General features: G+C 38.9%; 3 protein-coding genes across 3 annotated transcripts; 1 reads left to right on the top strand and 2 right to left on the bottom strand.

Annotated features, from left to right (window-relative positions):
* Positions 1 to 1,321: 1,321 nt before the first annotated feature.
* LOC141427226 (oxaloacetate tautomerase Fahd2a, mitochondrial-like) lies at positions 1,322 to 3,592 on the bottom strand. Its single transcript, XM_074086450.1, has 3 exons — positions 3,089 to 3,592; positions 1,790 to 2,006; positions 1,322 to 1,345 (listed from the first exon to the last, which is right to left on the bottom strand). Exons 1-3 carry the CDS (start codon positions 3,409 to 3,411, stop codon positions 1,322 to 1,324), a joined length of 564 nt encoding a protein of 187 aa, XP_073942551.1. The 5' UTR covers positions 3,412 to 3,592.
* An 891-nt stretch (positions 3,593 to 4,483) lies between these two features.
* Positions 4,484 to 5,354, bottom strand: LOC141427634 (large ribosomal subunit protein bL35m-like). The gene is given in 3 exon segments (XM_074087245.1): positions 4,484 to 4,900; positions 4,903 to 5,115; positions 5,232 to 5,354. Coding segments are annotated over 3 exon segments (531 nt in total). The 5' UTR covers positions 5,254 to 5,354; the 3' UTR covers positions 4,484 to 4,604.
* A 308-nt stretch (positions 5,355 to 5,662) lies between these two features.
* On the top strand, positions 5,663 to 22,277 carry LOC141427635 (MICOS complex subunit Mic60-like). Its single transcript, XM_074087246.1, has 15 exons — positions 5,663 to 5,784; positions 6,445 to 6,635; positions 8,865 to 9,021; positions 9,760 to 9,850; positions 10,786 to 10,857; positions 11,527 to 11,696; positions 12,347 to 12,473; positions 13,185 to 13,348; positions 15,776 to 15,901; positions 16,432 to 16,504; positions 17,668 to 17,756; positions 18,658 to 18,768; positions 19,065 to 19,182; positions 20,324 to 20,458; positions 22,097 to 22,277. The coding sequence occupies exons 1-15, from the start codon at positions 5,740 to 5,742 to the stop codon at positions 22,255 to 22,257; spliced, it is 1,830 nt and encodes a 609-aa protein (XP_073943347.1). The 5' UTR covers positions 5,663 to 5,739; the 3' UTR covers positions 22,258 to 22,277.
* Positions 22,278 to 22,310: the final 33 nt, after the last annotated feature.

Genomic DNA, 22,310 nt, shown 5'->3' with positions numbered 1-22,310 from the left:
ATAAACGAAAAACAATGGAAAACGTAACAATGAACAACTGAACTACAATCAAAATATAACAACAATGTCGACAGTAAAAAAATAACAAAACAAAAGTCACTGGAAAACGATTACGAATTCAGTCTCGAATGTTAGAGCATTGAGTGACGTCTCGCGTCCAGCGGCCTACAGCTTAAAAACCCGGGTGTAATGCCAGGTAAAGAAATAAATTATGCATACGAAAACAGTACTCTCTTTGTAACTTAATATAGCAAAGTGTAAATGCCAAAGTAAAGATTTTCATTAGTAAATTAAAATATTTTATCTTGATTAAGAAATAGATACAGTTTTTTAATAGGAAGTCGATTTCTGGCAAATTTGGAAAGAATAAAATATCTTGAATTCTGCAAATGTTTTTTGACAACGGCAACACCTTTGTTTACATTATACTTTGTTAGACGACCGGATGGCCAAGTGGTTAGAGAACCTGACTACGAAGCTTGAGGTCCCGGGTTCGATTCCCGGCCGGGGCAGATATTTGTATGAATAATACGAATGTTTGTTCTCGGGTCTTGAATGTTTAATATGTATTTAAGTATGTATTAATCTATATAAGTATGTTTATCCGTTGCCTAGTATCCATAGTAGGTACCAGCTTTGCAGTTTGGGACTAGGTCAATTGGTGTCAAGTGTTCCTATAATATTATTATTATATTTTTTTCCATGGGATTAAAAATCCGGGTTAAGATACAGTCAAACCCGTTTGTGTCACCAGTTATAAGACATATCGGTTATAACTACCAAAAAAAATCTCAACACGATCTTCTATAACAAAGTACTGCTGGTTATAACGACCAACCGTGACTAACTGTGTGTTACGACCAAATATTGCTGTCCCTTCAATGTTGTTATAAACAGTTATGACTGTATAGGGCACAGTGCCCTTAGTGTAAGTTTTCGGTTACAAAATACGTCTCGATCGCGTTCGCGTTAAAATCTCAATTTGTATGCAAACACGAAATGACGTACCTGCTACGTACCTGCTAATTTTTTAAAACTAAAGTCATAACTCCCTTGTGGAGGAAAACTAACGTAAATCCATAATTCCCGCGGGAACAATTGAGGCCATTGTCCTTTAGTATAGAGGCATGGAACAACATCATTGACGAGCAAGTGTGATGAAAAGTTATTAATCGCACACCCCACGCGTCTGTTGTTTTCGTACTGTTTCATCAGCTCATCATTAAAATAGCTATTTATGATTTCAATGCAGCGTATACTTCGCAGCAAACGCGGAACACCAGTTGAAAACGTCTGTTCTGGGATCTCTACCAATCAACTTTTATGAATAAGCATGGTTTATTGGCTGATAAAATAGATACACATACATAAACACTGACTTAATAATCTTAATATACACATGCACGCCTATTCCTACCAGCCAAAATGGCTGCCACTCAGCTGTGTCGCTTTTGCGGTAAGATTACTCTTATCATTATGAAGATATTTATACATTATATTTATATTATTATATTACATACCATACTATATCGGTTGATTTTCAACCCGATTTTATCTAGTACCTTTAACCTGTCCTCTCTCAGAGGCACAAATTTGTGCCCAAATTCCTTTGATCCTGTTATCCTGGGAGATGACAGATTAAACAAGCAATTATATATATATCTTGCAGAGCATCAGAGCATCTTTTGTTGCCTTATAATTATATATAGAATCTCAGAAATAGCTCAAATGATGATGAAATTTGGTATTTGGTGTGTTTATTATTTTATTAAATTGTAGAAAAACATACCTTTGTAGCGCTCCTTAATTTGACAGCTTCACTGGGCCCAACCACACAACTGGAGAACTTGCTGAAGATCATGGGGACGGGCGGCGGAGTCAATTTCTGCTCCTCGCAGTGGTCCTTGTAATTGAGTCCGATACAAAGTACTTTGTCCATGCCAGTGATAGGAGCTTGAAGGTCGACACTCGAGAGAGGGATCATAGCATCTTTTGTTGCCTTTAATCTGTAAACAGACATAAAGGACTATTAGAAAACTATTAAGATTAGTATCCATCTGGGGCTCTATAGCACTTCATTGTTATTCCAAATAAATGAGGATAATTGTTAAAAAATGTTATTAAAAAAATTGTAATTAAGGCACAGGGCATGCTTTGACCTTTTATGTAAACTTTTAATTTAAGTTACATTTCAATATTAGTTCAAAGTTATTTATTGCTAGAATACTTACATTCGCTACTAAAATACAACCCCCGTTTAGAAAAACCTTTATTAACCGGTCAGACACATGTATACTTTGCTGCTGTCAGGTGTCATTGCAGGTGGTAGGACCTTGTGCAAGGTCCGCCCGGATTGCTACCACCATCTTGCTCGCTAATCCTGCCGTGAAACAGCAGTGCTTGCACTGTTGTGTTTCAGCGTGGAGAGTAAGACAGCCGGTGAAATTACTGGCACTTGAGGTGTTGCAGATGTTTATGGGCGGTGGTGATCTCTTACCATCAGGAGACCCACTTGCTCGTTTGCCATCCAGTCAAATAAAAAAAAAAAAATAAAAGGTTCCCAAACTTATTTTGTCTAAGCCCACTTTGAAAATCAGTTATTTTGTATCGCCCCCCTATTTTTTTCACCCTAAAAACCTCAATAACATATTATATCTCGCCTGATAAAGGCACCAAGGCTGAAGACTTTTCTGGGGCCCTTACCGCCTCTAGGCTTCCAGCGCCCGCAAGGGGGCATTAAAATCAGTGATTGCCAAGAACTTATTGTTGGTGAACTACTTATCCTGCTGGAAAGGCATGTAGTGTAGGTGTAGGTATTGAAAAAACAGGGTACCCTCACATTTCTTCAGTCTGGTTTTATCAGGTAACATGTACCGCCCCTTAATACACAATGTAAACGCGTGAGCTTCCCAATTTCTCTCGTTATTTCCGATATATAATAGCCCACTTTGGAAAGACTGCTTTAAAAAGTTTGCAGGGCAAGACAGCATACGATAACCCATTCTACTTGATATACTAGTCAAACATACCTACAGTGACATGATATGAAATCTAAAGTGATGGTTTGGTATTATAAATAATAACTTACTTTTTAACTTTATCAATATCGCCATTCTTCAATATATCCAGCAGCGTCTTGGGTAAAGAGGAGTCCACTTTATGAATTTCAACAACGTTATCTCCTTCTAGGAACCCCACGCAAATCGCGGAGTTACCTTTGTGAGAATATTGAACTAATTTCATGTTTAAAGCGGGGGAAGCTGACAAATATCTGAATCCGGCTAAAGACACAGACCTATTGAAAGTATTTTTTGGCGAAAGGTAGCCTTTTATACAAGATAACGTGCTCCGTGACACAAACAAAGTGTTTCGGGCAATCATAGCGGCTCCAGCCATGGTCAAGGTCGGCATTCAAAATTACGTAAACAGTAATAGGTACTATTGCGCAATATATTTGTGGCCACGACTGCAGAAAATATAAAAGACAACTGTGTCCTCCCAGATATTGCTTTATTTTGTTTACAGTGATAAGAAAAACAATAAAAAACAATCCTCATCCATTTTTGCCTCTTCTTTGCAATTAAAGAATAATTATAGTTTTCGAACGCAACTCTAACTCTACATGAAAAATTTGGTTGGATTTGGATACCGTTTCATCAAGTATATTTTTGCAATGAGAACGTATTTTTTCAATATAAGGATGATAATTTAAAATTCATTTCATCTTACTGTAAATTTATAATTTTCATTCATATCAGGAAAACGTATTACTCAAAAAGTAGATTTTCAAACGTGCCTACATGACATTGGTGATAGATGCCAAGATGACATATGCGTTTTGTTTCACGTCCATGTCATTTTCTTGTTGTTCGACCAGCAAAAAATATTAATGAATCTACCCACTTGGTGTTGATCTACGACTTCTGAAAGAAATTAAACCTATACCCATTGCATAATTAATGTTCATGAAGATACGAAAAAGCAATGTTAGTAACTCAAACGAGATTTCTAAAGACATTATGGAAGAATCTGCTAAACCTTCCTTCCAGTTAGGTACTAGCTTAGAGCAACACGGGCTTCCTACGAAAGGTTCCTTCCTTCCGTTAGGAAGCCCGAGTTACTCTAAGGATACTAGTGAATTAATTACTTTCTGTAATAAGTAAATTTTTAACAAATACAAGCTTTACCTACTGACTGTACTTTTGATTGGATGCATTGACTTTGTCATCCAATCTATAATTATTTGTGCCAAGTTTCAAGCCCATGCAGGTCAGCACTTGAAGAGTACTGTCCTTGCAGAGATAATAGACAAACCACCAAAATTTCACTACCCAGATTATTGTAATGTCACCATCACCATACATAAGTATGTGAAATTTCAGTTCAATCAGATTAGGTACCATGAAGTCACTGAAATGTTAATTGCGAAATTCCAGAACATGCAAATTAAAAAAAAGGGGCACTCACTAACTATGAAACAGTATTCCAGATTCTACTCATTTATTCAACTTCACAAAATCATATCTAACCTTAATCAATTATTATAGACAAATGGTTCCAACTACATTATTTATTTTTTAACTAAATTGCCACTGGCAATGTGTTCAATTTTTTGCTTCTGGATGTTTTCTAGTTACATGGAATTCTTCCCTTGTGTGGTATGGTGAGTATGGGTCATTTACATAATATTTAGGTTTCTTCCAGCATTTGGTCACCATTTTATCAAGTAATGTTGTTTGGGTCGCATTAGTAAAGACATGCTGCCGCAAACGCCTCTTCTGTGGCGGAGATTTCTTCCACAGCTTCTTGGACCTTCCAACCATAGGCCTGATCCAGATGCCCCAGTGCAATCTGAAAAATCTTCTTATAACGGCTTTGACTGTCTTCCTTTTACCTTTTTAAGACTGAACTTTGTTACTGTTCTAACAGGAACAGTTATATTTTTAGACATATTCAGTATTTGTGGGTTGTTTACCAAAGACATATTTGGCATTAATGTAGAAGAGCTATAGCTTTTGACTTGCTGGTGTAGAGTAGTAAAACTTCGGACTTCTTTTACAATCGTCCTGGCAGCTTTGCATTGCTTTAATGCAAGGGGCCGTATACAACGGACAGCTGAAAAAAGAAGAAATAACCTCAAACAAACCGTCAACCTACATTAACATAAATCAAAATCAAAGATAATTTATTGCTTTATTATAAGTGTTTAAAATGTAAGTTTTGCTTAATACCAGTAATAGCAGTGCGAAGCATCTTTGTTTTTTCACGGAAATTGTGTTCGGTGTAGCTATTTGTTTGCCATTTTCCTCATTCACATTCAAGAAATTAAATTACTGTCAAATTGACAGTGACAGTGACATGACAAAACCACCTATGTTTTTTTGTAGTTTATGGCTTGGTAACGAGACTTTTAAGCCAACCCTACATGTAAGTAAATTTTGTCTATGGAATTGACAAATAAAATTAGATTAGATTAGATTCTAGTTTTTTGGGGAAGCAGTCGTTGAATATTTTTTGTTATTACAAGGTATTTCTCAATTCAACAATTTCTTCGTCAAAAATATTGTTGAACTTTAAAAAATCAAACAGTTTATTATTGTTTCAGAAAGTTTTATAAACCGGTAAATGGTAACTATTTGGTCACTCCCTATCCGACGTTAAGTTTATAGTCAATGTCCTGAACTCTTTAGTCTCTGGTTTTGACACTGACAGCTCCTGTGCAAGAGATTCAAGCCGAAAATGTATAAATTTACGAGCCATATAAACAACGCAAAGTTGGTTTTGGTACGTAATTATGTGTATTTAATAGTCTGCCGTCTCGAAAACTGTTATTAACTTCTCTCTCAATCGTAAAACTAGAATATTTTATTGATCTTTGAAGGTTTGTTTTGCCTATGTCTTGACGATTATGTCGACTATTCAGTGTGATTTGTTAATTATTAATTTAAAAATTGCATATATTCAACGTATCAGTATTGTATAGTTTAACCTTGGTGTTGTTGTAGCTTACATAACAATGATAAACGTCAATTTCGTAAATAACCTTACTTTACCTGCACCGACCGCGACTGTGATGTCACTGGACGGCTATCCAAGAACACCAGTTCAAAGACACATGATAGTGATTACGGCATATAGATTAAATTTTATACTCTTAGAGAACCAGTTAATTTGAATTGGCAAAAGTTAAAAATAATATTATTTCGGAGATCAAACTGATTGTATTTGCACTGAACAATTTAAATACAAAAACACAAAACATGTGAGAAACAAGAGAAAGAAAGATTGTGTATGAAAAAATAGAATGATAGGTAATAAATAATTTGAAAAGTTTCAATAGTTTGCTATTTTGCCTAAATTTTTATAACTGGAGAATATTTTGTTAGTTATTGATTATTTTAATTTTTAGAAATCTACATAAAAAAACACATTTTTTTATTTTAGGTACGAAAACAACTAGATGGATCATGTGCAGCCCTTATTCTGATGCGAACACCACATCGCCATGCAACCGGCGCTCACTTCAACCCAGACCGGTGCCCCCCACGCAACGATGGCCCTCCAAAAAGCAGAAGAATGCTATATGGAGCCCTCGGTGCCACATTGTTAACTGGGGCTGCAGTTGTTTATGCAAAGTAAGTTTAAACTAAAGCTAAGGACACCAGAAACAGGTATCTGGATGGGATGGATCTGTTGAATGGAAGTGTAAATGTGATTCTGAATTAACCACTTTCAGAAGAAGAGACTAGGTTTCGGCACAAGGGAGAATGTAACATGTATCTGAGGCTCCCCATGAGGCTTGCATAGTCACATTTAGTGTACTAAAGCCTTGTTAAAATATAAGATAATAGCCAAAGTTAAAGATCCGCGTGTTGTCACGCCATGCAACACCAGAAATTTCACACACTTTGTCTTTATTGTAATTTTTTGACTGATTGACAAAATAAAAAGTAAGTGTGAAACTTTTTCTGATAATGTATTTCACGGAATAAATAGAATAATACCCTATTCGGAAAAAGAAAGGTTGTTTTGTCAAAACTAACTCAATACTAAAACACCTTATACAGTTGTGGTCATATAATTAAGAACGATTTTTTATGGAGAAGATGTTTTCAAACTGACAAGTGTTACTAACTGCATGTATATTTTTGTACTTCTCTCGGTATCGTAAAACTTTTCCGTACTAGCGGTAAATTTATTTATACATATAATTGGCTAAAAAATAAATATATAAACTTTATACATTACATCTAAACCTAGTATTACTACTTACTGGCTGGTCATATAATTAAGAACGCTGAATAGTTTATTTTTTATTCAAATTTATATAGAGAACGGACGGCCGCTTTGTGGTTTTAGGTCATTATTCGAATAATTTTGGCGCCATTTAGTGCCGTAAAAGTCTTAAAGGCGATTGCTTCATATAAAAACAATGGGGAAAAATAAAAGTTGTGATAAATCTACAAGAGAAGTAATACTAAAACTTCGCGACAAGAATTGGTCGTATAAACACATAGCCGATCATCTGCAATGTTCAAAAACTATGGTTTTCCACGCCATAAAGCATTTTGCCACGTATCAAACTACTTCAAATGTTCCGCGTGTACCTAGACAAAGAAAGTCATCTCGTCGAGATGATCGAAATATCGTTCGTTTGGCAAAACAAAATCCTTTTAAAGGGTCTAATACCGTCTAATGAGTTAAGAAAAAAATATTTTGGCGAAAACAACCCTTCAGCAATCTCGGCACGCATTATTCGAAGGCGTTTGGTAGAAGAAAAGTTGCACGGAAGGATAGCAAGGAAGGTGCCTATGTTGAAACGGTGTCATAGGCAAGCCCGGCTTGCATTTGCAAGAAGATATGAAAACTGGACAGTCAGACAGTGGAAAAACGTTCTTTTTTCTGACGAGACAAAAATAAATAGGGTATGTTCTGATGGCAAACGATATGTAAGATGGCCTTCAAATAAAGCATTCGACCCAAAGTACACAAAAGTGACTTTAAAGCATGGCGGAGGAAATGTGAAAATTTGGGGATGTTTTCTGGACATGGTGTTGGACCTGTTAGGCTGATAGAAGGAAACATGGATCAATTTCAATACAAAAACATACTGGAAGAAACAATGTTACCATATGCTGAAGGCGTGCTTCCGGTTATTTGGACATTCCAGCATGACAATGATCCCAAGCATACTGCACGTACCGTTAAGGAATTCCTCACATCGCAATCAGTTTCTGTCTTAGATTGGCCAGCCAACAGCCCCGATCTTAACCCAATAGAGCATCTTTGGTGCGAAGTCAAGAAAAAGGTTTCAAATCGACAGTGTGGCAATTTAAGAGAACTGTATGACGTATTCTTAGAAGAATGGAACTCTATCTCTCTTGCGAAATGTCAAAAATTGATAGATTCAGTGCCTCGCCGGTGTAAGGCAGTAATAAAAAGCCGTGGACATGCTACTAACTATTAATTTTAGTTAAAATGTATTAAATTGCTTTTTTTTGTGTACAAACTTCACGTTAGTGTGATTTAGTTAATCTAAGTTTCAAATAAAAAAACTTTCGAGCAGTTCAATAAATCGTTCTTAATTATTTGTCCAGCTTCATTACTATTTTAATTTGTTACTAAAGAGAATAAAAACAAAATTTGTAAAAAATTGTCAGCAATTTTATTCTTTATTCTTAATCCCGTTTGCTCTATACATGAGGCTATTTCATAACGTAACTAGTTACTTCTAAGAAGGAACCACGACTACACATGACATGATTTAGTTAAAAATAATCTGGAACTTCAAATCGTTCTTAATTACATGACCACCACTGTATGTATACTACTTTATTATACACATGGTTGTGTGACTGTTACAGAAATAGCCCAGATGCCCGCAACTGGATCGAAAGTAATGCTCCTGCATTCAATGACTTCATAGCACTGGTGTACCAGGAGAACACAACTTACTGGAAGTTCACTGTAAACCAGTTCAACAAAGTCACTACTATTATGAGCCACTTTTTGTTTGGAAAGGTACAACTTTGTGTATTTATTACCAGCTGATTAAATATCTCTGACTATTCCCACAATACTATTTTCAAATTTATTTACTATTTCCTCCATGTGCATGCAAAGCTGTGGACCTATTTTAAATTTGTCAACATGTTAACTCAGGATATCACTTGTCTGGAGACAGATCCAGCTCCAACTTTTATCCAAATCTGTCCTCTTTAAATCTTTAAAGCATGTGATTGTGAAAAAATTAAAAACGGCAGGAAATGTCAATGGCTGATGATTCTAATTCTGTTTGTATTACCAAGTACTAGGGAAGAGGAGTTTGAGGATTGTGTTACATGTTGTCTTGTTAGTCTATTAAATTTTCCCACTGTTGGGTAAAGAGTTATTGAGAAGATATCCTGAAAATCTCACTTTATGTTCATCCCAGCCTATATACGTCCCACTGCTGGGCACAGGCCTCCTCTCAGAACAAGAGGGCTTGGGCCATAGTTCCCACGCGGGCCCAGTGCGGATTGGGAACTTCACACACACCATTGAATTGCTTCGCAGGTTTGTGCAGGTTTCCTCACGATGTTTTCCTTCACCGCAAAGCTCGTGGTCAATTTTAAATGCAATTCCGCACATGAATTTCGAAAAACTCAGAGGTGCGAGCCGGGATTTGAACCCACGACCCTCTGTTTGAGAGGCGATTGGTCAAACCACTAGGCCACCACGGCTTTTTTTATGTTAAACAACATAAATATTTTTTTATAGGAAGGAGTTAGTCCAATGGAATTTCAAACAAAACCCGAGCAAAACCTGGAGGAGGATGCTAAGGAGTTCTTTGCACCCAAAAAATATCCATGTACGTATTCTACAACAACCAAACCAACAAAAACCTTAATTATCCCAGATTGTAAATAGAATCATAAATACACTGTGATTTTGGATAACTGAAGTCAATTCTACACAACTCAGCAATGGTGTATCACCTTAAATTACTTGATTCCCACTATGTTGCTTAAATTTTTACATGACAATAGTGATGACAATTTTAGCAAAGCTTGTGTACACTGATTGTGTGGTGTTGCATTCAAACTCCTGGTTGCTTTACTAAAATGGCCACTCTACACAACTAAATCTATAATATCTATCTATCTATCTATCAAATCTATATATATTAAATTCGTTTGCCACAGTTGTTAAGCATCAACTAAAAGCATTAAATCATTTTAGAATTTTTTCAATAATCTTCAGTTATAAGGATAAAAATGCTTACTATGTCGGCAACCAAAGGAATTGATTAGGTTTCGCTTTCACCATCTCTTTCTATGAGTAGATAATATTTCCACCTACCTCTCATCCTACTTTATAGCAAGTAAAAATTGTATTTGCGCTAAAGTAGGGTTGCTTAGTCTGCTTAACCTAGCTAAGGTTAAGCCCCATTTAGACAACGCGAGAACTTGCATGTTTTATTACATTGCGGTATTTGTTTGATCAACTGAGTTAAAGGTGATTTTCACTGGCGAGGCGAGACGAGACGAGAAGAGAATCGAAGTTCGTACGGCGTCCCGCGGCGGCTCGCGGCGGGCGCGCGATAATGCATACAAATTTCAATTCTCATCTCGCCTCGTCTCGTCTCGCTGGTGGAAAATCACCTTAATTGTCTCTCAACAGTCTGCAATGTAACTCAACTCTCATGCAAGTTCTTGCATCGTCTAAGTGAGGCTTTTGTAATTTCCGATTAATACCGGTTTTTTAACATTTCATATTTTCATTGCACTAACCTGTGTGGAACAGTGCCGCCGCCGTCTTTCGAACCGCTGTACAAGGAAGAAATCAAAATTGGGACGCCTGAGATCGAGACTCCAGGTAAAAATCTACAAAGCCCTATTATACTTAGATTTATTTCATACCGCTTACCACAGTTTACTAGGTTGAGTAGCTTTGTGATAATCTTGAAAAGATGACTGTTCCAAAATTAACTTTTCCGATGAATCTGCATTTAGAGAAATTAAATTAAATTTCTGTGTGCCAAGCCAATGTTTTTTATATTATCTTATTTATCTTGCTAGGTCAACTCTTACAAAAAGTATCTATTTCACTCACATACAGTAGGTAATCACAACTTTGAAAAAAATCTCGTATATCTCAAATCCATAAATACGTCAACAAAATTGACTCTTGAAATAAGGGTTATATAAAGATAACCAAGAAAATTATGCATTTTGAGATACCAATCGTTCCAGGCGACTTATTAAAGAGTGGCACCATAAAAACAGTAAACGAAAAAGTGAGCATGTTTGGTGTGCTGTGAATTCCCATCATCGGGTCTAGCTTAGTATCTCGGGCAGTAAAAAAAAAACATTTAAATGTATAATGCTTTGTAATGTACATAATTGGTCAGGGAAACTTAGAAATGTGGCCAGGGAAAAGTCAGAATTTTTTTAGGATTTGTAGTGAACACCCTGACATTGTATTTGTTTCTGTCTATATACATACATACTAGTTATTTTACTAACATTTCTTTGTTTATTATAGTTACGTTGATCCAAACCGACAAATGCGTGCCCGAGGCACCTCCCGTGATCAAGATCACAAAGGATATGGTGGAGTTGGAGCACGACATGCATGAAAACACGCGGGGCGCTGTCGACGGCTTCAAAGCCGCTACGAAGCACTGCGAGCGCTATAACACGGCGCTCTTCAGGGTCAGTCATCATCATCATCATCATCATCATCATCATCATCACCATCATTTATCATCATCGTGATTTTCACCATCAATATTATCATCATCCCCTTGTTGGGCATAGGCATCGTCATATTGAGAGGGCTTGGGGGCGTGTAGTTCCCACACGGGCCTAGTGCGGATTGGTAACTCCACACATACCATTGAATTGCTTCGCAGGTTTGTGCACCCTCACGATGTTTTCCTTCACCGTAAAGGTCACAGCTCATTAGATCCACCCGGCGCCCGATCAACACCGCCTCGCCGCGAGCTGTTAGTATTCTTTATATGGATTTGTATGGTCATGGGCTGTCGACAACGGGTGGACGCCGAAAGTCGAGGCGGTGCTGGTCGGGTGCCGGGTGGCTCTAATGAGCTGCGACCTTTAAGCTCGTGGTAAACTCCAAATTATTTTACACATAAGTTTAGAAAAGTATATAATTTATATGTAGCAGAATAGTTAGTGTATTTTTATTATTTGGGCATGTTTCATTAGCTACCGTTCGCGCTCGCATATATTGAAGAAAGCTAGCCTAAAGTATTAATAACCTTTCGTTCGTTGCTTCATTTCTTTAATATTATCCAAGTGGATGGACACAGAGTGATGATGATTTTTCTTATAATTAATAGATAGTGGAGAGCTCGATCGACGATTTGGATCGCAAGGACTTTAATGCGATGCAGGGGGCTCAGAACGAGCGGAACACCACCGAAGCTAAGGCTAAGGAGGCCGCGGCTAAGGCTCGATGCGCTATCGGTGAGTTACTACTTCAAGCTTTTATACTTTACGGCGATGCAGGGGGCTCAGAACGAGCGAAACATCACCGAAGCTAAGGCTAAGGAGGCCGCGGCTAAGGCTCTATGCGCTATCGGTGAGTTACTACTTCAAGCTTTTATACTTTAGGATCAATTCACACAAGGAAATTTTTTTTGCTAAATGTGAATTAACCCCTTATAGAGCAAGACTTTAACAAAGCAGGTCTACCACGTCTATATAGGTCTTAAGCACTAGGTTCGTTAAAAAAAGTCAGGAGTCAGGAGGTTAAACAGTTAAGCTTACTTCTAGAGAACACTAGTATACTAACATCATTTGACCTGTAGAATGGTCTCTAGTGGTACAGTCAAGTGTAAAATTACGAACTTATTCAACGTTTCAAAAATATGTACCACCGACTCTTATTCAGACGTAATAAGGCCGCGGTAACATATTTTTGAGTGGTTCGAATAGATACATATTTTTGCACTTGACTGTACCATACGGTGCCGATTCGTTTCTTATGGGTATGACGCCGTTGCCTTGTTGTAGTCCGTGTCGCGTTACATTCCGTGCCGGATACGTTCCTATTACGTTCATGGTATGATACGGTGTAGTGGATAGAGACTTTTAAAGTTAACGACAATCCAAAAATAACACGGTGTAGGTAATGTTCGCTCGACGTCACTGCTATGCCATGGGTTGCCCTTCCAGAGACCCTGGACCGCATGATCAAGGCGGGAGTGCAGGCGCCCCCCGAAAGCGTGGCGGCGACTAAGCGGTACATCAAACAGTTCCGCGAGGACCTCAACGCTGCCGAGGCCACCTATAAGGCCGAGAAGGAAAAGGCCGTGCTCAGCGACAAGTATTGGAACAAGGTGCCGTTCTATCTTGTTAATCCTACTAATAGAGTAAATCGACAAATTATTGGCCACCTTACACTAAAATGAATTCTAGTCACCAAAATCCTCCTAAGTCCTAACGCCCAAGTCTAATTTTTGTTTTATGAACATGAAACTTTATGTCACTTATGAGAGAGTTCAATGTCAAATTACTGAAAAGTACTTTATAAAGGACTTTGGGCGTTAGGAGGATAAACAGACTTAATTTTTAGTGTAAAAAAGTGTCAATTACTGGCCAATCTTGAATAACTGGGCACCTTACACTAAAAATGAATTCTAGCCGCCCATAAACAGAGATAATTTTTTGTATAAGGTGTCGATTACTGGCCACCCTTCAATAACTGGCCACCTTACACTAAAATGAATTCTGGTCACATATAAATATAATTCATATTTAGTATAAGTTATTGAAACGTGGCCAATAATTGACGATTTACCCTATTTCCATATCTACCAGAGATGTGCGACGATGTGTTGCGAGGTATGTGTTTTCATGAACGCTTTATTTACCTACCCTCATTCTCAACTGTTTCCACTAGAGCTGTGCTGAGCGAGGATAAGTAAATGAAGCGTTTCTATTGGTTCATTAAAGACACTTCCTCGCACATCTCTGGTAGAAACGCAGCCTTAAGCGTTCGGTTGTTTTATGCGATAAACGCTGCGTTGATCGCAATGCGCTGGAGGCACTAATTAACAAGAATTGTCTATTGTGTATTGTCATTGTGTTCTTACTTGTATAGTAATATATTATTATTATTTCGATATGGTTTCACGGGATACCCGTAAAAGTAACAAATTTGGGGGTTGAAATAAAAAATACAAAAAGACTCCAAAAAACCAATCATAATTTGATTGCTTAGTAGCGACATCTCTTGTCTGGGTGAGCGGTTGGTTCCGAAAGAGTGTGATGTCTGTCGACGCAACATCGATGTCGCTAGTGCTGCTGCTTATGTAGCAAAGTAGAAATAAGCAACCTGAGATATGTATGCATAGGAAAAAATCGTGTCTAGATTCCTGTCCAGCAGTGGTGTAGGGGTTATAGCACGCAGCACTGAATGCTGAGGACCTGGGTTCGATTCCCAGTGATGGTCTCTTTTTCTGGTTTTTCTGTGCATCCGTCTTAGTTTGTATTTTCGATAATATATTATGGTTTTTTATGTGTTTGGTGGTGGTACTTTTGGGACCGTTAGTAAATTATTTTTCTTTCTTTTTTTTCTTTCTTTCTTACGCGGTGCGCGCAGCGGCAAGCGCATACATTATCTGATATAAAATTTATGTGCGTCAAACGCATTGCGTTTAACGCAGCGTTTATTGCATAAAACAACCGATCGATTTAAGGGCCAGAGAAGAGACACTAGGTCTGGGACGGGGAAATAGATTTAGAGATGGGCCATATACAATAATTACAAAATTTCCGCGGGCCTAATTAATTTTCATTCTAAACAAGTAACAACAAAAATAAGACTTGTAGGTATTTATATATAATAAATTCATCGTTTTGAAGTGCTGGGTCGGTGTGAAAGATGAAATTTTGACTGTTCATTCATTAAAGCGTCAAAATTAGGCTCCAAGTTACTTGAAGTAACTCTTAAAACACACTCGAGGTGATGGTCAGACATCCTGTTCCTTAATATTTTTTTTGCGAAGATTTATTGAAGAAAATACTTGCTCGCAAGATATATGAAATATTTTAATATTGTTTATCGCGGGCCGATTTAACTTAGATGACGGGTTTTGATCGCGGGCCGGATTAAATCTTGTCGCGATCCGGACTTGGCCCGCGGTCCGCTATTTCCCCATCCCTGCGCTAGGTCCTTGCTATTGTTTACGTATTTTAGGTTGTTAAATTTCATATGAGTTCTTGTGATGAGATGTCTATTTGTAGATTATTGTCGTGGCCTGGAAGTAGGCAATTGCTGGCTGAGTATGCATGGACGAGCTTGCGAGTCCGTTTAACTAATACGAAGCCAGCAATTGCTATTCCAGCCGAGACTAATATAAAGCTTTTCTCAAAAATGGTGAATAATTCTGAAATAGAATAAACTTTTTCTCAAAATATATCATAATAAAGTGCAGGTGTATTTTTCCACTGAAAACACCACAAGCTATTTCAGACCCAATAGAAAAAGTCCGGAGTTCCAACAAAATATCTGATACCGGCCATTAGACTTGGCTGTATACGACTTGTGCCAACATTTCCATGGCCTTTTTAACTTAAAAATATATATGTGACTGATTGCAGGCGCGCTAATACATTATTGTCGAGCTAGCGCGCCTGCAATCTTTTTAACTTTTTAATTTTTCGCTGACCATAAACTATGCACTTCACCTTCTGATATGTAAAAAATAATGTCAACTTTTAACGGACATTTTTGAGAAAACTATGTTATTTGTTTGTGGCAGGTGGACCACGCCCGCAAAACGTACAAGCGCGAGTTGGAGATGCTGTTCCCGGGCATTGACCTCAGTAGCCGCAAGCTGAACATCCGCGGCGACACCGACCTGCTGCTGCTTTATACCCTGAGACAGGTACCATCGGCCAAACGTGTGGTCTACCACCACACAGCTTATTATCGATTGCATGTCATGTCATAACAATAACGTAGATGAGACGTGTACGTCAACAAGTTTGACTTTTAGTACAGAAAAAATAGCATATTTTAGAAATTTTGCTTATAACTTTATCTTGGCACTAAAAATGAGGGTCTGCCGTGTCCTATATGACCACTCTGTTATTTTTTTTTCATACAAATTAAATGTTATTTTTAATGGGTCTTAGAGGTGTCAAATAAATGACAAAAATTATTTCAAGGCCCCCGTACCAAGCGAAGGACAAGGACAGCGATAACACCGCCATGTTCGATACAATGATTTTACAATTAAACTTTGAGGAACAATAAACGATCTAAATTTTAGTTTTTGAAAATGTTACAAAACAAAAGTAGCTTAGTTTTGTGATTGGAATCGAACCTTGAATTTAATGCCCCATGGTCAGTAGAGACACCCTGTATAAGTAAGTACTATATGAATAACAAATACAACTTGATGGTTATTTGTAGGTGGCGTACCTGCAAAAAGAAATAGCAGAACTGCAAACAGTGAGGGAATTGAAAATGAACCGAGCTATCGAATGTGAGTGTTCCATCACAAGGATGTATGAAAATTAAGATAAAATTGTAAATCAAAATCAGAGATGGTCGTTTCGTAATCGATTCTATTTTTTTTGTCTAAAACTGATCTCTACCGGAACCTTTCCTTGTTCGTTGTATTTCTAACAATTCAGTCTCTTCCTTATACTCAAGTGTCGCCTTCTGAAGTTCTTTGTCGTTATTCTGGAGTCGGACACTACCCTTCCAAATGCGCCAGTGTATCACCTCCTAAAAACCTACGTGGTTATTTCAGACACTACTCTTCTTAATGCGCCGGTGTATCACCTAAAGTTCCTACGTCGTTATTCCGGACGCTACTCTTCCGAAGGCTCCAGTGTATCACCTCCTAAAGTTCCTACGTCGTTATTCCGGACGCTACTCTTCCGAATGCTCCAGTGTATCTCCTAAAGTTCCTGCGTCGTTATTCCGGGCGCTACTTATCCGAATGCTCCAGTGTATCACCTCCTAAAGTTTCTACGTCGTTGTTTCCGGACGCCACTCTTCCGAATTCTCCAGTGTATCACCTCCTAAAGTTTCTACGTCGTTGTTTCCGGACGCCACTCTTCCGAATGCTCCAGTGTATCACCTCCTAAAGTTTCTACGTCGTTGTTTCCGGACGCCACTCTTCCGAATGCTCCAGTGTATCACCTCCTAAAGTTCCTACGTCGTTATTCCGGACGCTACTCTTCCGAATGCTCCAGTGTATCTCCTAAAGTTCCTGCGTCGTTATTCCGGGCGCTACTTATCCGAATGCTCCAGTGTATCACCTCCTAAAGTTTCTACGTCGTTGTTTCCGGACGCCACTCTTCCGAATGCTCCAGTGTATCACCTCCTAAAGTTTCTACGTCGTTGTTTCCGGACGCCACTCTTCCGAATTCTCCAGTGTATCACCTCCTAAAGTTTCTACGTCGTTGTTTCCGGACGCCACTCTTCCGAATGCTCCAGTGTATCACCTCCTAAAGTTTCTACGTCGTTGTTTCCGGACGCCACTCTTCCGAATGCTCCAGTGTATCACCTCCTAAAGTTTCTACATCATTGTTTCCGGACGCCACTCTTCCGAATTCTCCAGTGTATCCCTTCCTGAAGTTCCTACGTTGTTATTTCGGTCACTTTGTATACCTATTAATGAAAAACTTTGAATCGCAGGTCACGACGAAAAGAAGATAATCGAAGCAAAAGTCGAAGACATGATTAAAAAAGAACAGCTTCAAAAGGACAAGGAATTCAATATGAAGGTAATAGATAATATTAGCTACGGTGTGGTTCTTGTTTTGTCAAACAACAAATGTCTGTGTGTCCATCTGTGTCAAAGTAGTATTTGTGAAACCGTAGTATAAAGTAAAAGTAAAGTATGGATTAAAAAAGGTCTCTGTCCAAAAATCTAAATTTTTAGGCGTTTTTGCTTCATCATATCCACACAGTACACAGTACAGTACAGTTGTACGGTAATATGGGACATTAGGTGTTAGAGTCCAATTCGCACTTCAAAGTTTTTATTTTGAACCCACCCAGCGCCGGCCCTTAATCAAGGTAGAGAGAGATTGTGTACAGTCAGCATCAAAAGTAGCTGTACACTTTCGTACTTTGTCGTTTTACAGCCACGTACTAAAGGCTATGCAAGATTGTCAATGTGTCAATGCGACAGAGTATGAAAGTGATCCGCTACTTTTGATGCTGACTGTACACCGCTTCAACGCCTCTCGAAAGGCGCCATGCCATAAAATTGTAAGCACTGGAAACTGGAAAATGGCGCCCCTTGCCATCTGGCGCCTACTGCGATCGTTCCACTTGTTCTACCCCAAGGCCGGAGCTGAATCCACCTTCCTAACGCCTCGGAAAAGCTACCTAGTTAATAATAATTTGTATCAAAAATAAAAAATAATTATATCAAGGATATCTCCTACCCGGCGCAGCGAATTCGCTCGTTCAAGTGGCAACGGGCAGGCCATATAGCACGAAGGGCAGATGGCCGTTGGGGCCGAAAAGTTCTCGAGTGGAGACCGCGGATCGGCAAGCGCAGCGTAGGACGTCCACCAACGAGATGGACGGATGACCTGGTTAAAGTCGCGGGATCAGAGTCATCCTGTTTTTTTTTTTAAATAGAAATGATAATTTTATACAGTCTTTTTTTCGTAGACTCTGGAAATTCAAGCAGAGGCAGCCAAAGTCCTAAAAGAGCAGCTCAAGAAACAGTTCGAAATACAACAAGAGGTCATGCAGGCGGCACTTAACAGGAAGGAACAAGAGGTAAGCAACTCACACAAGCACACCTCTGGTGTATTCCAGGGGTATTGCAGATGCGTTGCCAACCTAGAGGCCTAAGATGGGATACCTCAAGTGCCAGTAATTTCACCGGCTGTCTTACTCTCCACGCCGAAACACAACAGTGCAAGCACTGTTGCTTCACGGCAGGATTAACGAGCAAGATAGTGGTAGCCATCCGGGCGGACTTTGCACAAGGTCCTACCACCTGCAAAATACCACTTGTAATGGGTAAAGACGTTAAATGGTAAAACTGTAAAGGCCTTGTTTGTTGTGTCCAGGTGATGGCACGGTACAATCGCCAGGTGTCCGAGCAGATAGAGAAGGAACGCGTCGAGTTCAAGCGAGAGCTCGCAGCCATGGCCGGGAAGCTACAAGCCATCGAACAGACGCTCAAACGTGAGTCACGCGAGCGTTCTATGTAATGAGGTCTATCATTTTTTGTCTCACTAGATGGCGCACTGTTGCGTGAGGTTTTTTAAGCATGGCTTTCAAAGTCTGTTATTACGGGCGTGAAAACAAAGTTTAGATTTAGTTTAGAAAATATCGAGCATGGCACAGTGTTGCATAGTCCCCGTTTTGTTCGGAAAAAAGGGAAGACAAAGATTTCCGAAAGACAAAACTGTCTCAAAACACAGACATTCATTGCCCCGGAACGCATATTTGCCGTAATTAATTTCAGATATTGCAAAATATTCACAAAATTATTCTAATTACAAATAAACCCGCGTAGCTCACCCAAAAACTATGAGATTTGACATTTCGGAGACCTCACGCTACACTAGCGCCTCTAGCGGCGAATTCATACGCGATAGCCCTCATTGAAAATTTATTCAATAACTAGAGTTTACCCGCGGCTTCGCGCGCGTAAACTATTAGATCTGGTAGTTACAATTCAAGTTCCGGGGTTTTACGAAATTTCCCTGGGACGTCCCAATATTTATATCGTGATCTTCATTGAGGTTGTGTTAAGAACAACTGTACAAAATTTCATGATTCTAAGCCCAGCGGTTGAAATTTGAAGATTTTATCCCTATCCCGTGGGAATATCGGAATAAAAAGTAGCCTATGTTTTATTCCAGACGTCCAGCTACCTACATACCAAATTCCATGACTTAAAGGCCCAGTGGTTGTTATTTCGAGATTTTGCCCCTTGATTGATTTATTACCCATAAACAATTATTTTGCACACCTGCTGCTACGCTGTGTGTTTATGTAGCTTGTTCACCTCCATACTTTAAGAACACACAAATTGTACAAACCCAACTATCACCACTATCACTCTACGCTGACACGTTTCGAATTCAATCAGAGTTCATCCTCAGAGTAACACTTATGCAAAAAAAAAACTATTATCAACTAAATTCTGGGGAAAATATAAATCTATACATATATTCTCATAGGGGGAGACAAAAAGTAGAGTGTATGACTTCGCAGCAAAATGGTGTTTTCCTCGGACGGCGTACTTTGGAGCCCTCGCTGCGCTCGCTATTGGTAATAGTGCCGTCGTATTTTTCTAACAATTACATGTATATTGCAGAGCGGGCGGCGGCGGAGGCGGAGGCGCGGCGCTCGCAGTCGCTGTGGGCGGCGGCCGAGGCGCTGCTGGCGGCCACTCGCCGCGCCGACACGCGCGCTAACGTCGCCAACGAGATCAAGGCGCTGGAGAAGGCCGGTGCGTACCCCCACCCTCACCCCGCATCCCGCACCCTGCACCCCACACGCCCACCTCGCACCAGGTACAGTCGAGTTCATAAACTTGTGAGCAAATATTTGATCAAAAATATCTGAACACGCTTCTTTGCCGTTAACAATGGAGTCGTGTTCAGATGTTTTTGATAAAATTGTTGCTCACAAGTTTATGAACTCGTATGTACCCCCATCTCCCATCCCGCAGCCCACACAGCCACCCCGCACTCCACACTCCACACCCCGCAACCCACGCCCCGCACCCCGCACCCCGCACCCCGCACCCCGCACCCCGCACGGACCTACACTGTCTTCTTCTTGAGCAATGTTTACACGCGGCTTCTCACGCGTAAATAGTTAAATCCATTAGTTGAATTGAAATTTCGGCATTTTACTAAACTCCCCATACCCTCAAAAGTTGTGTGTGGATCTCGTTAACGTTGCATACAGGTAAAATAACCGTGCCAATTGCATAGGATTATACTCGAGTAAAGAATTAGGTAATACAACTTCAGTTCATTGCACACAAATGTTGCCACAGTTTCACCAGTGCTGTAATATCGATATAAAAAAACTTTATATCGATATAAAAAAAAACTCAATACGAAATAATAATAAAATAAATCTTTTATTTGAAAAAACGAGAAGAAGGGAGGGAGGCGAAGAAAAAGAGATTTGGAAAAAACCTGTTGAACATCGGCAAGGACGGCGTTCGGCATTTTGTTTTGTTGACGACATATATCGTCACTACTTTGAAAAAATCTCTTATCTAAAATCAATATGTCAACAAAATGAACCTTGACGTAATGCTCATAAGGTCCACTCAGAAAAATTATCTACTTTGAAATAAGAGCTTTTTTTTTAAAGTAGTGACGATATGTCATTCGACAATTACCATCGGTTTGCTGGGAACTATCTCCCGTTGTTGTGCTTTTTTTCTTAGATTGTTGATTTAGTTTCAATTGTGTTATCTTTTATGTCATTTTTAGGCCTAAAACTATGGAAATAAAGCACAAAAGTGACACACATTTTCATTCCGCGTCTACACAGGTGTATATCGACATATTACTATGACTATTTTTTGTTGGTATGTCTGGTAACATTTTCAGCTGTCAATCTAGTTCACCTAATTCTGGACTCGAATATAAACATGAAATTTTAAATTAGGTTGTTGAAATTTCAATATTTTATCCCGATCCCGTGTGAATATCGGGATAAAAAAGTAGCCTGTGCCTAGTATGTTATTCCAGATGTCCAACTATCTATATATCAAACTTCATCCATATCCGTACAGCCGTTTTAGCGTGGAGAAGTAACAAACATACACACACATACTCGCAAACTTTCGGATTTATAATATTAGTAGAATTTCAGTTAACTTATCGAGAACACGAAGATTCTGAATTTATTCCGAATTTGCTAATTCCGATTTTCAGAATTTCTAAGACATATAATTCCGATTACTCAAAAACACGAAATTTATTTTTCCGAATTTCAAAATATAGATTTTTTTATATCCGTTTTTTGTAACTCCGAAGAATGAATAACACGAAATGTTATTGGCCCGAAGTTTTATTTATTATTTTATTTTATTATTTATTTATGATTATTTCCATTGTAACAGGTAAAGACGACAAGTTAGTGCAAACGGTGCTTAAAGGTATCCCTCAAGAGGTGCGCGAAAAGGGTATCGCCACCGAAAAAACGTTGCGGGAGAAGTTTGATGCGGTAAGTACGATAAATGCGATAAGTACGATATCGCAGAGAGGTGCTTGGATTGCGTAGAATGAGCCACAGAAAAAATAAACAAGGGGAAATGTCGTACCAACGAGATACGT

The sequence above is a fragment of the Choristoneura fumiferana genome, chromosome 4 (genome assembly GCF_025370935.1).
Source record: "Choristoneura fumiferana chromosome 4, NRCan_CFum_1, whole genome shotgun sequence".
NCBI classification, from domain to species: domain Eukaryota; kingdom Metazoa; phylum Arthropoda; class Insecta; order Lepidoptera; family Tortricidae; genus Choristoneura; species Choristoneura fumiferana.
This window is presented reverse-complemented; position numbering and strand designations above follow the sequence as displayed.